General features: G+C 42.5%; 1 protein-coding gene across 2 annotated transcripts in view; it reads left to right on the top strand.

Annotated features, from left to right (window-relative positions):
• WASF2 (WASP family member 2) overlaps positions 1-17,100 on the top strand; it is an 88,570-nt gene that overhangs the window by 51,397 nt on the left and 20,073 nt on the right. For both annotated transcript variants that reach the window (XM_012439776.3, XM_012439777.3), the window contains exon 2: positions 11,871-12,043. In XM_012439776.3, the coding sequence (XP_012295199.1) occupies positions 11,914-12,043 (130 nt within the window). In that variant the 5' untranslated portion in view covers positions 11,871-11,913. The remainder of the gene's footprint in view (positions 1-11,870; positions 12,044-17,100) is intronic.

Here is a 17,100-nt window from a genome sequence, read left to right as displayed (position 1 = left end):
GATCACTTGAGCTCAGGAGTTCGAGACCTGCCTGGCCAACATGGTGAAACCTCATCTATACCAAAAATACAAAAAATTAGCTGGGCATGGTGGCACGTGCCTGGGGTCCCAGCTACTTGGGAGACTAAGGTGAGAGGATAGCTGGAGCCCAGGAAGGGGAGGTTGCAGTGAGCTGAGATCGTGCCACTTCACTCCAGCCTGGGTGACAGACTGAGACCCCCATATCAAAAAAAAAAAAGAGGGTTATGATCTCCATCATGGTCCATTATTGACTGAAACGTTGTTATGTAGTGCATAACTGTATTCTCTTGTAAGTCCGAGTTGTAGAATGCATTTTAGGGTTAGAGAGATTTTTTTTTTTGAGACAGAGTCTCGCTCTGTTGCCAGGCTGCAGTGCAGTGGCGTGATCTCTGCTCACTGCAACCTCCGCCTCCCGGGTTCAAGTGATTCTCCTGCCTCAGCCTCCTGAGTAGCTGGGACTACAGGTGTGTGCTGCCACACCCGGCTAATTTTTGTATTTTTTAGTAGAGACAAGGTTTCACCATTTTGCCAGGATGTCTCAATCTCTTGACCTTGTGATCTACCTTGGCCTCCCAAAGTGCTGGGATTATAGGCATAAGCCACCACACCTGGCCGGTTAGAGAGATTTTTTTTTAAAGACCACCATGTCCACCTTCTGAGGCCGGAGGAGTTTTTTGAGCTCAGAAGTTCATGGCTTCAGTGCACTATGATTGTGCCTATGAAGAGCCACTAAATTTCAGCCAGGTAACATGGTGAGATGTTGTCTCTAAAATAATATGTTTATATTTTATTGACTCTGAGGTGTACATTTTTTTCCTCACATTTTAACATCTCTCTCTTTTGACACCCAGGCTAGAGTGCAGTGGTGCGATCACTGCTCACTGCAGCTTTGACCTCCTGGGCTAAAACGATCCTTCCATATCAGCCTCCTGAGTAGCTGGGACTACAGGTGTGCATCACCACATTCAGCTAATTTTTGTATTTTTTGTAGAGATGGGATTTCTCCACATTGCCCAGACTGATCTCAAAAGCCTGAGTTCAAGTGATTCACTCGCGTTGCCTCCAAAAGTGCTTGGATTACAGGCATGAGCCACCATACCCACCCCATTTTAACATCTCTTGAATTATAATGCCTCTTACAATAAGTGGCATCTTAGATTTGATGAAATATGGTAGAAATCCATTGGAATTGTGAATTTTCCATAAATACTGTGGTAAAGTTCAGGACTTCTGTTTATCATATTAGCTCTCCTTGAAAAACCTTCCCCTGTTTTTCACATTCAGTTCTACACAGTTCATATCTTGGGTTTGGGGTTTTTGTTTGTTTGTTTTTTGAGTCTCACTGTGTCTCAAAGGCTGCAATGCAGTGGTGCAGATATTGGCTTATTGCAGCTTCAACCTCCTGGATTAAAGTAATTATCCTGCCTCAGCTTCTCAAGTAGTTGGGACTACAGGTATGTACCACCACACCTGGCTGATTTTTAAAGTTTTTTGTAGAGACAGGGTCTTATCATGTCACCTAGGCTAATCTCGAACTCCTGGGCTCAAGCAGTCCTCCAACTTGGCCTTCCAAAGTGCTGGGATTACAGGCATAAGCCACTGCACCCAGTCCCAGTTTAGATCTTTAAGGTTCCAGAGAGTCTGTTCAGTCCCTTCAGTTCACAGTGATCTTTTCATCCTTTCTGTTGTCATCATTGAGTACATCATTCATTTGATAATTGAACTACTATTTATTTGCTATATTGTTACTTAACTGTGGTTTTATCTGTCTCCTCAACTAAATTATAAGCTCCTGGAGTCAAGAAAGAGATTTAATATTTCCTTGTGTCTTTTAGTGTCTTCTTGATAAATATTCGTTGATTGATAAGAGTGCTATAATTAGTAGTTAACCATTAATACAACCTGCAGCTTATTAAGACAGTGTTGTATAATGGTTAAAAGAACCATATATAGAACAGTACAAGTTCTAGATAGATGTTAATCATTCTGCTACTGCTAGTACTACCATCACCACTCCCATTATACTACTATTATTACTACTGTTATTTTAATTATTTTGTGCCAGGCACTGGGCTAAACATTTTATACACGCACTATTTCATTGTTTTCACAATAACTTTACAAACTAGTGGTCATAATAATTTAACAGGCTAGGAAATAGACTGAGAGATTAGACTGCTTGCTAAGTTTCCAGAGCTAAAATGTGGCAGTGGTAAAGTGAAACCCACACCTATGTCTCTCAATGTTCATGCTCTTGCTCTGCCCACTGCTTACTAGATTTTTAGGGCTTTGGTAACTTCATAGTAAACTGAGGTTCGAAAGGAAAAAACAGATACTTATTTTTCCCACTGCTCAAGGACTTTTGCTTGTAAGTCTCCTCATGCTTTGAGTGCTGACTAGACCTTGTGAGAGGAAGTAAAGGTACAGCTGCCCTTTGCTGCGACTTCTGGTCATTTGCTGGTGGCTTGGCCATTACTGACAGATGTATGTGTGATACTTTTTCAGGAATTCTTGTTAAAACTGGCTGTTGAATAGTTCATATGGAATTACATGGCAGTTTGCTCCATAATTCCATTCCCTGTCTCACATGCAGTTGTGATTGCTTGGTCTCTCTTCTCACTTAAATTGGTGTATTAATAGTCACATCTCAGGACTGTGGCTTCTGCCTTCTCCATGACCACACGGTGTGTTTGTGTATTGCCCTGAAGTGTCAGCAAAACTTTTGCTGAATTTTCTTTTTGTTGCTCTGCAACCTTCTTTTCCCTGGCCTTTTTCAGTTATGTAGAGTTGGCTTCTTTCTTGGTCTTTCCATCCCAGAGAGGATGCAGTTACTGCAGAGAGAAGCTTGCAGTAAGAAGTAAGGCATCATAAAAATTAAAACAAATGGTTAGACAGCTAGCCAGATGAATTGAGACTTAGTGCCTGATGGGCAATTCAGCTCTTACTGTCTCCTTCCTCTTCCATTTTCAAACCTGCCACTGTAACTAATCCACCAGTGGGTACTCTAGTACCTGGTCCAAAGGAAGTTTAGCCTACGGTACTCAATGCTACTTGCAAGAGCCAGGATCGAAAGGTTACAGTCTAGCTCCATCTCCATCCCAGAGTATGATAGTAAAATGGGGTTAGACCCTTACATAAAAACCAGCTGTGTATTGGACTTTTGGCTGTTTGTTTGGGAGAATACTTGCCCAGGTTTGGGTTCCTCCCAAGTACTTGGAGAGGAATGCATTTTGTATCTATTCTCTTATCTCAAATTTCTGGGTACCACCAACTGGAAAGCACTCTCTTTTGTCATTGGCTATAAATGTAAAAAGAAGTGTTTGAATGTGAACAGTATTTTATAGGGGCTTGTGTGAGTTATTGACATATTTCTAGTAATCTAGTGAACTGATTTGTTGAGGTTTGATACTATACTTGTTTTGTGTGTGGGTGTTTGTTTTTTCAGAGCAGCTTGGTTGTTTTTCATGTTAAACTCCTGTGTAAATTTAATGTTCAGTTGATGACAATGGCTGAAAGAAATGGAGTATCTTATTAGGGGTAAAGGGTAAGATTTCTCCATTTATGAGTATAATTATTCATAATCTATATTTATCCAATCTAATTAAAAGCCCATTTAGATAGGTAATTTGAAGTATTTCAAACCATACAATTTTGGGAATACGGGTTTTGCTAGAAATTGGCATTAGACTGAGAAAGTAAAATGAACTTTGTAACTGAAAGTGATCAGTGACCACATTGTAGATCCTGTGTAAATAAGTGGATCCGTAACAGGGAATTGGGCCAAGATGGAGATACAAGAAATACTTTATGCGGGTAAATCTTTTCCTCAGAGTTAAGAATACTTTGCCTACAAAATTTCAGTTTTATATAGAATCTTTCAAGCATTTTTTAGTGTAGTTTACAGCTCGACTAGAGGGATGAATTGAAATTTTATCCCCGATTGCCAGTCATCATTAGACTAAGAGCTACAATCCAGGTTTCCAACTCAATTTAAATGTATTTTCTTTTGGACGACCAGATGGATCCTACTAAAAGGAGAGTCTAATTTTGGCCATTCAGAAGACAATTTTCTATGAAAAAGTTGATACTAGAAGAAACCAATTTTGAAGGTTAAAGAGATTCCCCCAATTTTAGTTTTAAGAACAAAACTATGATTAGACCCTGAAGTGTAAAAAGGTAAGAACAAAATGTTCTATTGCCCCCAAAGATAATAAAAAGTTATGGAATTACCAGGTGTGAATGGTCCTTCATGGATGTACCTTGTGCTCAAGGAGTAAGATACTGGATTTTAGAAGTTCTTTTTCCTCAGCTACTGTCTTAAAGCCATATCAAGACTAGAAAGATCCCTACATTGATTGGATGTAGGCACAGAATTGGTGTGTCATTCCTTTATGAAATTGGAAATATCTCCTGCTTTTAGATCATAAGTAAGCTCATTTTCTCAGTTTTCCCAGTCAAATACTTCGTGTCTACCGCAGGAGTTCCATTTCTGTCCTGCTAACTCCTTTGGACATTGTTTTAGTGACCTAAACGGATTTGTCAGTTATTCCTTGTGCTTGGAGAGAGTGTGGTTATATTTGTTAGTTCAGCCCCACCCTATATTTCAACAGGAAGTGGGTGGGTGCCTAAGCCTATAATGAAGCGTTCTTCCTTGTAGTTGCTGCATGGTAATGAGGACTGCTATATGCAACAGTAAATTCATACCTTAAACATTTTAATATACAGACTTAAATTACAGTAAGATCATCTATTGTCTATCATTGTGAAGTCAAATGACTATTCGACTTAACAACTGAAAGTCTTGAACCTGGTAAAATGAGTATTCTTTTTTTCTTCTTCTTTTTGAGACAAAGAAGACTTTTTGAGTCTTGCTGTCACTCAGGCTGGAGTGCAGTGGCGTGAACATAGCTCTCTGCAACCCCCAAGGCTCAAGCAATCCTCCTGCCTCAGTCCCCTGAGTAGCTGGGGCTACAGCTTCGTGCCACCACACGCAGCTAATCTTTTTTAGTAGAGATGAGGTCTGGCTATGTTGCCCAGGCTGGTTTCGAATTCCTGGGCTCAAGCAGTCCTCCTGCCTCAACCTCCCAAAGTATTAGGATTACAGGTGTGAGCCACCACACCCAGCCATATTCTTTAACATAAAGAAATGTATCTCTTGAAAGAGGAAACTACAAAGTAAACCTCTACTCATATGTCCCCATCCAAAGTGCTGTTAACTATAGAACAGTGGGAAACGCTGAAGTGAAAGCAGAAGTCCTAATTGCCACACATGCAACATCCCCACATGTTCCATCCCCTGCTACTGCTGATCAGCATTTTGGGGGTATGTTTCAAAGAGGAACTGCCTTGAGAAGCATTTCTGTTGTGATGGTTATTGCTATAGCTCAAATATGCTTGCTTTTTGGATGTGACCATAGAAATCTGCAGGTGTTATCAGTGACCTTGGCTCAAAATGCAGCATTGTTTATTTGTCATGAACAGCTAGTAATAAACATAGCCAGAATGAGCAGTCATCTGTCTTCTCTCCCGGTACGGAATTCAGAGTGGTGTAGGGCACAGATGAGTGCATCCTCCCTTCTCTCACAGATATCCCTCCCTTTGTATTTTCTTCCATTCTCCAACTCCCACCTCACCCCACCCCACCCTACCCCAGGCTGTTGGGAGCAGAATCATGAGAGTTCAGAAAGTAGGGTGGATATTGGAGTCTCTGTTGCCCAAACTGGAGCACAGTGGCACAATCGCAGCTCACTGCAGTCTCAACCTTCTGGGTTCAAGTGATCCTCTCACCTCAGCTTACCTAGTAGCTGAGACTATAGGCATACACCACCACACACCCAGCTAATTTTTAAATTTTTTTGTAGAGACAGGGTCTCATTTTGTTGCCCAGGCTGGTTTTCAACTTCTGAGCTCAAGCAAACTTCTGGCCTCAGCTCCCCAAGTGTTGGGATTACAGGTGTGAGCTATTGTCCCTGGCCCTGGAGTCTGTTTTTAACTTTATACTGACCAAATGTGATACGTAAAAATACTCCATGATAACTTCAAATATACAGACTTGAACAATCTCACTGTTTGAGGGGACCTTAAAGGGCCTCATCCAGTTTCCATTTCTTTTTTTTTTTTTGAGACGGAGTCTTGCTCTGTCACCAGGCTGGAGTGCAGTGGCTCAATCTCGGCTCACTGCAGCCTCTGCCTCCTGGGTTCAAGCAATTTTTCTGCCTTAGCCTCCCGAGAAGCTAGGACCACAGGCATGTGCCACGATGCCCAGCTAATTTTTTTGTATTTTTAGTAGAGATGGGGTTTCAACATGTTGGCCAGGATGGTCTCGATCTCTTGACCTCGTGATCCGCCTGCCTTGGCCTCCCAAAGTGCTGGAATTATAGGCGTGAGCCACTGCACCCAGCCTCCAGTTTCCATTTCAAAACATGAATACCATCATGGCACTAACAGTCCATCCAGACTGGTCAGTATACTGCCAGGCCAAGGCTAGGAAGGCCTGGCAGTCTTTTATTTGTTTTCAGACTCATTCTCGAGTCCCTTAGGCTGAAACTTGCTACAGATGAAGATGGGGTTGCTGCTGAGTCTGGCCTGGATGTCTGAAACTGGTCCAAAAGACAATTTTTTCCTTTGGAATTTTTTGGGTAGTTAACTCCCTGATCAGTCTGGGAGCCTCTTGGGTATAAATAACCTCAGGGCTTTGTCTGGAACTTCCTTTTGGCCATTCTGGATCTCATAGGTCCTACTAACTAGACAAATGTAGACCTGGAGAAGGAGCTTGATTCATGACCATAATTCACCCCTCTCTACGGTTCCTAAATGTGCCTCTGATTGTGTGTTCAGAATGCAAGTGGATGTTGGCTGAGTGAGGAGATTATGGCAGTTTGGGTAGAAGCAAATCTAGAAATTTTAGAGCTGAGAAGCTTCTAATAGATTATTTAGCTTAGTCCGTTTATTTTGTAGATGAGGACAGTAAAGCCCAGAATAAAAATTGTAACATCTTTGATTTAGAAGGCATTGTAGAGGTCATCTAGTCTGACCTTCCAGCACCTTCTTAAATGCTAGAAATTTCTCCCCCACTATGCCTGATAGCTGGTCATCCAGAGGATGGGGCTAGAGAACTCATAACCTTATCTAAAGATAACCCATTCTACTATAGGACAATTCTAATTAAAATGACCTAGATAAATTGAAATCTACTTCCCTGTAACTTTTATATTCTCAGCAGTTCTAATTTAATTCTTCTTCTATGTAACATCTCCCAAGGTAAGACCTTCTCAAATCCCCAAATTAGCAGATATCACTATAGTATATAATTTCCCTAATCAAAGTAAAAGATGTCTGAAAAAGACCTTCACTGATTCCATGAAGACAGGGCATTCCACTCTTTCATGTATCCAGAATGTCCCTTTTTGACCAAGAACCACCACTTCATTGGTTTTCTTCACTTTCTCTGTGTTTCCTTCATTGGCACTAGCATTCTGACACTTTTAATAAAGAAACATACATTTTATCACTTTGTGAGTATAACTGTATAAAACTAAAGAGAGCAGCAGGTGGGGCTGAAGGGCTAGACTCACCCCTGCAACTGCAGTCCGTCTAGTTTCTCCACTCCTATTGGCTAGCTGTGGTGTGATGGGCCTTTCCATTTCTACTTTCTCCTTCTCAGCTGGTGAAGTTTCCCAATTGATCTTCTGTGCTTATGCAGAATGATTTGTCTAAAATGCAAATGTAGCCCTGATCTACTTCCTTAATTCAGTGGTTCCCCAACACCCAGTGCTCTATACCAGTAAAGTGCTGCTGATCTTAGAGAAGCCTTTCTCAACTGGAGTTCCATGAGAGAATTAAATCTTAATGTCATTAGGCATTCATCGTATGTAATATATTAACTTTTCGCCAGTATGCGTAGAATGGTGCTAGTTACTTATAGTCTTGAGGGGAATTGAGAAAACTGTCACCGTAATCATCTTTTTTGTTCTGTGGTTCAGATGAGGAATCCAGTTATGAAAGACTGGAAGAAAGAGATAGTATATGTTCTTCAGGAGGTCCAGGATCACAGCTGGAAGCAGCTGCCAGGAAAAACTCCAGGAAAAATACCTTGCAAAGCTAGTTTTGTCTTTAAATTTTTTTATGTGACTATTTCATTCCACTACATAATATGTCTATGGTTAAAAGTATTTTTAAATATTTATTAATGAGGGGCCGGGTACAATGCTCACACCTATAATCCCAGCACTTTGGGAGGCCAAGGTAGGGAGATGGCTTGAGGCCAAGAGTTAGAGACTAGCCTGGACAGCATAGCAAGGCCCCATTTCTTTTTCTTTTTCTTTTTTTTTTAAAGAGGAGTCTAACTCTGTCACCCAGGCTGTAGTGCAGTGGCACGATCTTGGCTCACTGCAACCTCCAAGGCCCCATTTCTATAAAAAATAATAAATTAGTCAGTTATGGTGGCATGTGGCTGTAGTCCTAGCTACTTGGGAGGCTGAGGTGGGAGCATCACTTGAGCTCAGGAGTTTGAGGTTGCAGTGAGCTATGATCGTGCCACTGCACTCCAACCTGGGCAACAGAGTGAGGCCCAGATGACAGAGTGAGACCCTATTTCTTAAAATAAATAATAAGACAAAATATTTATCAACGAATAGGATTTATTCTACAGGAGGATTTGCCTAGGGACTATGGAACTACAAATAACTGCCTTTTTTTTTTTTCTTTAAAGCCCTGTAGTGGGTATTTTGTTTTATATATATTATGTAATATCTCTAGGAAAATTGCCCCCAAGATCACACAGATCAGTTAGTAAGGTGTACTAGTCAAGGTACTAACCTAAGAATGTCTTGACTCCATAAAGCCCATACATTTTCTACAACTTGAAGTGTGAGAGAGAAAGCCTGGAAATCTTTTTGCCCAATTCTAAATTTATCATTTTCTGAATGTAAGATTTTTTTCTTCTTGGTCAAGTTACCGTTGTGGTTCAGATCATGAATAATTTCATACTTTTTGTGCATACCAATCCTGATTATCCAAAAGAAAAATGAGCAATGGTGCATGTAATTTCACATAACAAGGAATCTTGTCCCTCTTTGGTGGATTTGAAACAATCACTTCAAACAATAGCAGATAAACTTTTCTAATTGTTTTGTCCTAATATATATTGACATATTGTTATTTCTTGAGTACTCTCCCACTGGTTGTGGGAACTAGCCTTTTTGACAAGAAGGATAGGATGGGATCAATACCATCCAGGGCCTGCTGAATGCGCTGTTTTCTAACCATCTGCTTTTGAAAACTTGGTTCCAGGTAAACCCCAACCAGATGACATAGAGTTAATTCCATTTGTTCTGCTTTTCCGCGTACCAAGTACCAAGGTGTTAGAATTTACCCCCCACACTCAATCTGAAATTTATATAGCCATCTGGAATCTAGTTTCTATTAGATATCCAGAGGGAAAGTCCAGAATGCCGTCAGTGGTCACATTCAGTGCAGAATTTCAAGGTAGTCTGGTTCTTTTAGCTCCTCTGAGAAGCTGGAATGAGTACTGAAATGATTACCAGTGGAAGAGCCACAGTGGCTGTTTTCAATCATTCCTGGCCATACACCAAATTTCTGGTTGATCTTGAAAGTTTGAAATTTGGGAATCTAAGGACACCTAGAGGATGGTATTCAGAGCCCTGCAAGGTTGTTTCATTTGGAACCTCCTCCCACCTCTCCTGTTCTAAACTCTCTTTTTACCATGTGTTACTGAAGATTGCATGTTAGTACCTGATACCCCTTACATTAAATAAAAGAGGGAAAGAGTTAAATTGGGAAGTTCAGGGTTTGGACTAGAAAACCCTTGGGGTTAAAGGGGGAATTTAGCAGAGGAATGGAATGGAAATCATTTCCTTAGACAGTAGACAAGTATTCAGGAAACACCTCTGCACCCCAAAGATAGGCACAGCTGCCACACAGTGACTATTAAAGGGAGGTTCAAAGTTATAAGCAAACAGCTGATTCTCTTGGTTCTTGGGCTGTTGCTGTTGGTGACAGGAAATCTTGTTCCCCAAGCTGCTGGCTTCCTGTTTTATTTTTACTTGTAGCAGATCAGAATGTCCATAACAAGGAGCAGTCTGTTCCAAAGGGTTCTACTCCCCCTTTGAGCCTGGAAGGCTTTTTTTTTTTCTCTTTTGGTCAGACAATATGTCTGTAATGTTTAGTTTGGTTTAAGCATTTTGTATTCATAGTCAACTTTTTGGTGATGAGCTGGTGTTTTAAGATTTGATGTAAGTAAACCCATTTTGCCTTTTTTTTTTTTTTTTTTTTTTTAAAAAAAAGGAGTTTATAATATTGGGGACTTAGCCCAGCTACTCAGAAGGCTAAGGTGGGAGGATCATTTGAGTCAGGTGGTCAAAGCTATAGTGAGCTGTGATCGCACCATTGCACTCCATAGTGGATGACAGAGCAAGGCCCCATCTCAAAAAAACAAAAGGCTGGGCGCAGTGGCTTATGCTTATAATCCCAGCACTTTGGAAGGCTGAGGTCAGGAGTTCAAGACCAGTCTGGGCTACATGGCAAAACCCCATCTCTACAAAAAATACAAAAATTAGCTAGGCATGGTGGTGCATGCCTGTAGTCTCAACTACTTGGGAGGCTGAGGCGGGAGGCTGGCTTGAGCCTAGGAGGTGGAGGTTGCAGTGAGCTGAGATTGCACCACTGCACTCCAGCGTGGGTGAGAGAACGAGACCCTGTCTCAAAAAAGAATAAAAAATAAGAAAAAAAATTGAGGATTTAGATATGTTAACTTTATGCTTTACCTTTTCATTTAAAGTGAATTTGTCGTTTTCCCTAGCATGAAACCATTAGGCTATTTTCGATTTCTTTAGTTTTACAAGATGTGGAGAAGAGGACCGGTCCAGCGTGCCTTGACTATAGTCACATCCATTTTGTGGAAATTAAAACCCTTTCCTATCCTTGTAAAACTAGGAATTTGGTAATCTAAATCTAAAACAATAGCTCAGCATGAACCTGAAGTAATGGGGGATTTCCTAGGGAAAGGGGCTCAGCCTACCGGATAAGAAACAGTAACTGGAAGGTTTCCGGATCTGCTCCAGACATTTCCTGCTGTCTCTAGAGCCTTTTGGCCCAGGTGTGTTGAACCAGATGGAAGTGAGAAAGGGAGCTGTTGGGTAGAAGAGAAAGTACCAGGGAATCTTATAGCACAGTTTACTCAGCATCATGTTTGACATATTGAACGTGTAAAATTTTTACTTTATATTCTCTCATTCTGTCAATTTACAAACTAAACTTAATACTGGCATTAGTATTAGTCATACATTAACAGCCATCCACCAAGGAAGGACTGGAAAAGTTATATCCTGATGTATATCCATCACTATTGGCAGCTTGATTTCATTGTGGAGATTATCAGGTGACAGTGCTCTTTTTTGATCTTTATAATTGGTGGCCCAGAATCTGATCTGTGCTGGTTATGAACACCCCAAGGATAGGATCTGTACCATCCAGTGCCTGCTGAAGAGGCTGTTTTCTAACCGTGCCTCCTTGCCTCTGGGGACTCTTGTTGGTTGGAGCAGTATTTGACGCTTTAAGGTTTCTATGCTGCCTGTGTACCTCAGGCAGCAGTCATCAGTCCAGAATTTCTAAACTTACATAGCAGATCTTCTAATAGCAAACCTTAAAAAGGGCAGGGGAGGGAGGACTTAAAAATGAAAGAAAAAGAAAGATAGGGGGAGTGAAGGTTTTTTTTTTTTAAAGCTGTTTTATATCAGGGTAAGACAAAAAAAAAAAAAAAAAGATTCGCACAGCCCTAGTGTGCCTGGAATTTGTGGTTGAGTAATACTTTCCTGTTATTTCTTTTTTAGGTTGTTTTTCATCATTCAGAACATTGCCTGAAGCAGGTCCACCATGCCGTTAGTAACGAGGAACATCGAGCCAAGGCACCTGTGCCGTCAGACGTTGCCTAGCGTTAGAAGCGAGCTGGAATGCGTGACCAACATCACCCTGGCAAATGTCATCCGACAGCTGGGCAGCCTGAGTGAGTGCCTCGGAGAGCCTGTGCTTTGCCCTCAGGGGTCGTTGGTGCTCTTTATTTAGTTTCCTTCTCCTCCTGCGTTCCTGTTTCTCCCCCATCTGCCTTCCCTAGGTAATGCGAAATGTATCCTCCCTCTCATCCCCAAAGAGAGGCTCCCTTTTGGTGTAGCTTCTTCTCTTCAACCTTCTTTATCTACCACCACCCTCTAGGTTCCCTCCCCCTCCCCCTCCACCTGCTTCAACAGAAATCTGTGGGAAGGGTGGCAGGAAGGGCTGCAGCAAAAACTGCAGACGGAATGACAGAGCAGAATTCTGTGTGTGTAAAGTGGGAGGTTCACAGAGCAGTATCTTGGGTCGGGGAATGTGCCTGTAATTACATGAGCTGTTCGATGTAGCTTGACTTTGTTGAAGCCTCAAATGTGCCAATAGTCTTTATCTACCCAACACCCACACCCCTTTTCTTCCCAAAGAGGAGCAAAGCAAACATGCCTTTGGAGAGATTCTGACTGACTTGTCCACCCTGGTACACATTTAATTGTGCTGCAAGCCCCCAGGTCCAAGTTCAGGGTACAAATTACTTCTGCAGTCTCTGGTGTATTGGGAGTTTTGCAAGCTGTGTGAACATACAGTGACACAAATAGTAGCTGGAGCCATTCTTCCTTAGGAGGAAGATGGGGGTTAGCCCAGACTGTTTTGGAGCTGAAGGAAAGCCAGCTCAACTATATATATATTTTTAATTGGCAAGAATGAATGAGACTGCTTTGGGTGGGGTACATGCATGTGGTTTGGATTCATTCTGAATCAAGTTGACTTTGTTTGCTTGAAGCTGAGATATGGGAAGGGCAGATGCTTGGATTGGCTCTGCATTTGTCTAGTGCCACTCCAGCTCCCATAAGCACCTCCGTCAAAATGCCATTTAGTGATCTTCCTTAGCAAAGGCATCTTGATGTGAATTATTTCAGGCACTCACCCCTCCTATCGCATCACTGCCCTTAGTGAAGGCAGTGGAATATCAAGAAAGCCTGTATTCCCCCGGATAGCAATAGGCCCAGCCTTTAAAATAGGAGCCTGAGGAGACAGAACTGTATAACCAGATGATGTATGGAGTCTGAGATTCCTAAGCCTTCACCTACCTCAGGGACCATCTCAGTTGATCCAGGGCTTTGAAAAACCTAGATGGGGCATCATGAAGAAATGAAACCCTGCCAGTGCCTGTCTTATACAAAAGAACATTGACAGTAGCACGACAGCAGTGCAGCTGACATGAAGGCTGCAGAGAGCCTCACTGCTTTTTAAAGGCATAATTTCTGCCTCTCTCTCTCTCTCTCTCTCTCTGAGAAGGCCAAATGGGTGGAAGTCAATCACACACTAGTTCCTTCTTCACAGGACAAAGAATATCTAGTTAATGGTGCTCCTTATTTTCACTTACTGAAGTTATGCTCTCAGCTGTTTTTCCAGGGTGGTGTTGATGGGTGCCATTGCTCACACTTGCACTTGTAATCAGACCACTCCTATCTTGAGGAAGCTGATCTGAGGGCCAAAGTCACCTTACGCCCAAGGAAACAAGATTTTCTTACATTGTGGGGGCTAACTGACCCTTTATTCATCTGATAAACATGTGTTGAATATATTTTATGTACCAGATGCTGAGGGGATAGGGATACAGCAATAATAAGAAATGGTCTCTGCCCTCCAGGAGCTCATTATATACAAGGGGAGACAAAAATAAATAATTCTTAACAGGAGCTGAGTGTGGTGGCTCACACCTGTAATCCCAGCACTTTGGGAGGCTGAGGTGGGTGGATCACGAGGTCAGGAGTTCAAGACCATGCTGGCTAACATGGTGAAACCCTGTCTCTACTAAAAATACAAAAAATTAGCCGGGCGTGGTGGCGGGTGCCTGTAATCCCAGCTACTCGGGAGGCTGAGGCAGGACAATCACTTGAACCCAGGAGGCAGAGGTTGCAGTGAGCCGAGATCGCGCCACTGCCCTCCACCCTGGGCAACAGTCTCAAAAAAAGGGGAGAGAATGGGAAGAGAGTGAGAAGGGAACCCACATTTGTTGATTGCCTACTTTATTCCGGGTTTGAATAAGATCTTGACATAGATTATCTCATTTAGTCTTCTCAGTAATCCTTTGAGATTAGGTGGTGGTATTTTCATTTTTCAGATGAAGAAAAGAAGCCTCAGAAAAATAAGGTAACTTGGCTAGGTACAGTGGCTCATGCCTGTAATCCCAGCACTTGTGGAGGCTGAGGGGGGTGAATCACTTGAGGTCAGGAGTTCAGGACCAGCCTGGCCAACATGGTGAAACCCCGTCTCTACTAAAAATACAAAAATTAGCTGGGCATAGTTGCGCAAACCTGTAGTCCCAGCTACTTGGGAGGCAGGTTGCAGTGAGCCGAGATCGTGCCACTGCACTCCAGCCTGGGTAACAGAGCTAGACTCCATCTCAAAAGAAAAAAAAATTAAGGTAATTTTCCTAAAGATATAGAGCCAGTAAGAGGCAAAGTCACTGTTTAAATTCAGACTTCCTATGAATTTCTCAGCTCTATCTCTGCCAATATCGCCCTGGTTCAGACTTCATTGACTTTCACCTAAACTATTACCCAAGCCTCCCTCTGCCTTCTTTCTTTGATCCAGCCCCCTTAAATTTGTCCCCTTATCCCTGCCAGAGTGATCTGCCTAAAACTTAAATCTCACTTTTTACTTTTATAATTCTGAATTTCTGAGGCTTTGAAAATTAATTCTGTGTTAACTTTTGTAATGTAACAAATGTTTTTCTTTCTTTCTTTTTTTTCTTTTTTTTTGAGACGGAGTTTTGCTCTTGTTACCCAGGCTGGAGTGCAATGGCACAATCTTGGCTCACTGCAACCTTCGCCTCTGGGTTGAAGTGATTGTCCTGCCTCAGCCTCCTGAGTAGCTGGGATTACAGGTACCTGCCACCATGCCCAGCTAATTTTTTGTATTTTTAGTAGAGATGGGTTTCACCATGTTGGCCAGGCTGGTCTCAAACTCCTGACCTACCTCCGGTTATCTACTCACCTCGGCTTCCCAAAGTGTTGGGTTTACAGGTGTGAGCCACCATGCCCAGCCCTCCTCATTTTACAGTCTTATAAAATGGAAAAAGGGAGCCCAGCACAGTGGCTCAATAGCACTCTGGGAGGCTGAGACAGAAGGATTGCTTATGCTCAGGAGTTCGAGACCAGCCCTGGAAACATACCAAGACCCTATCACTACAAAAAATTAAAAAATTATCCAGGTGTGGTGGTGCACAACTATAGTCCCAGCTGGTTGGGAGGCTAAGGTGGGAGGATTGGTTGAGCCTAGGAGTTCAAGACTGTAGTGAGCCATGATCGTGCTACTGCACTCCAGCCTGGGCAACAGAGTGAGACTTTGTCTCAAATTAATTAATTAATTAATTAATTTAAAGGAAAAAAGGAAGGGAAGAAAGAATGAATTATCAATTACTAGTAGTTCTCCTGAGACAGACTATGCTCTCTCATACTTCCATGCAGTGCTCTTGCTATCCCGCCTGGCTGAACAGTCCTTGCCATCTTTGGCTGCCTAGCTGCCTGTAGGAAAGCCCAGCTCAGGGATCTCCTCTTCCAGGTTGGGCTAAGAGTGCACTTTTGAGCTCCCATTACATGCCTATATTATCCTATCACATTATATTACAGATTACCTATGTCTCTTATACGCAATTCAAAATTCTGGGGGCCGGGCGCAGTGGCTCACGCCTGTAGTCCCAGCACTTTGGGAGGCTGAGGCGGGTGGATCACTAAGTCAGAAGTTCGAGACCAGCCTAACCAACATGATGAAACCCCATCTCTATTAAAAATACAAAAATTAGCCGAGCATGGTGGCATGCACCTGTAATCCCAGCTACTCAAGAGGCTGAGGCAGGAGAATCACTTGAACCCAGGAGGCGGAGGTTGCAGTGAGCCGAGATCATGCCACTGCACTCCAGCCTGGGCAACAGAGCAAGTCTCTATCTCAAAAAAAAAAAAAAAAATCCTTGGCTGGGTGCATTGGCTCATGCTCATAATCTCAGCAGTATGGGAGGTTGAGACAGGAGGATCACCTGGGCCCAGGATTTTGAGACAGCCTTGGTAACATAGTGAGACCCTGCCTCTACAAAAAATAAACAAAATTAGCTTGGTGTGGTGACATACGCCTGTACTTCCAGCTATCTGGAAGGCTGAGGTGGAAAGATCCCTTCAGCCCAGGAGGTCAAGGCAGCAGTGCCCTGAGATAGCGTGGCTGTACTCCAGCCTGGGCAACCGAAAAAAAAAAAAAGTTGAAGGTAGAAATCATGTGTTGTTTGTCCTCGAACCCCAGTGTCTACCTTATATAGTACCTGTGACCCAGCAGAAGCTTAGTAAATGTTTGTCGAATAATTCATGTCTATATATTTCCCACGATTTCATGCTGTTGATGCACAAAGAATGTAAGAATGGAAAGAATACTTTCTGTGGGTAGTGGCAGCACAGGTGGGGACAGGCAGGGTCAAGGAATGCTTCATAGAAGAGGTTACATTTGAATGGGACCTTGAAAGATGACTAGGATTTCATCTAGCTGAGAGGAGTACAGGGAAGGGTTCATATGTGCTTCAGGCTCATGACCTTGGCCTTATGTACATTGTACCTAGGTGGAACTTCTCAATTTAGTAGTGAAAGTCTGATTATGAAATGGATAAAGTCTAAAACTAAAAATTCCACAGCTATTAGATTGCTCCGTGACAGCACATCCAGAATTCTGATTTTTTCTCAGAACAGTAAGATTGGCATTTCGCATATTTGGTTGCCATATCTTAGGAAATGTAGGTACAGCCAGCCAGCAAGCACTTTGGATCAGTATTGTGGCCACCCAGGAGAATGGAACCCCCACTTGGGTCATTAGAAAATCAAACTAGATGTTGGGTTTCTGACTGACTGCAGTGTGGGTGAGGGGGTGGGGCATGCCACTGGGGAGCTCCAAGACTCCCACTCAGACTTCAATAAGAGCAGCTTCACATTTTTAAAAATCAGTTTTACCTGTTCTGCTTCCGTGTAACATTTC

This window comes from Aotus nancymaae, unplaced genomic scaffold, assembly GCF_030222135.1.
Source record: "Aotus nancymaae isolate 86718 unplaced genomic scaffold, 86718_ANA_hifiasm-v0.15.2.pri h1tg000053l, whole genome shotgun sequence".
NCBI lineage: Eukaryota > Metazoa > Chordata > Mammalia > Primates > Aotidae > Aotus > Aotus nancymaae.
Note: the sequence above shows the minus strand (reverse complement) of the source record. Positions and strands in the feature narration are given on the sequence as shown.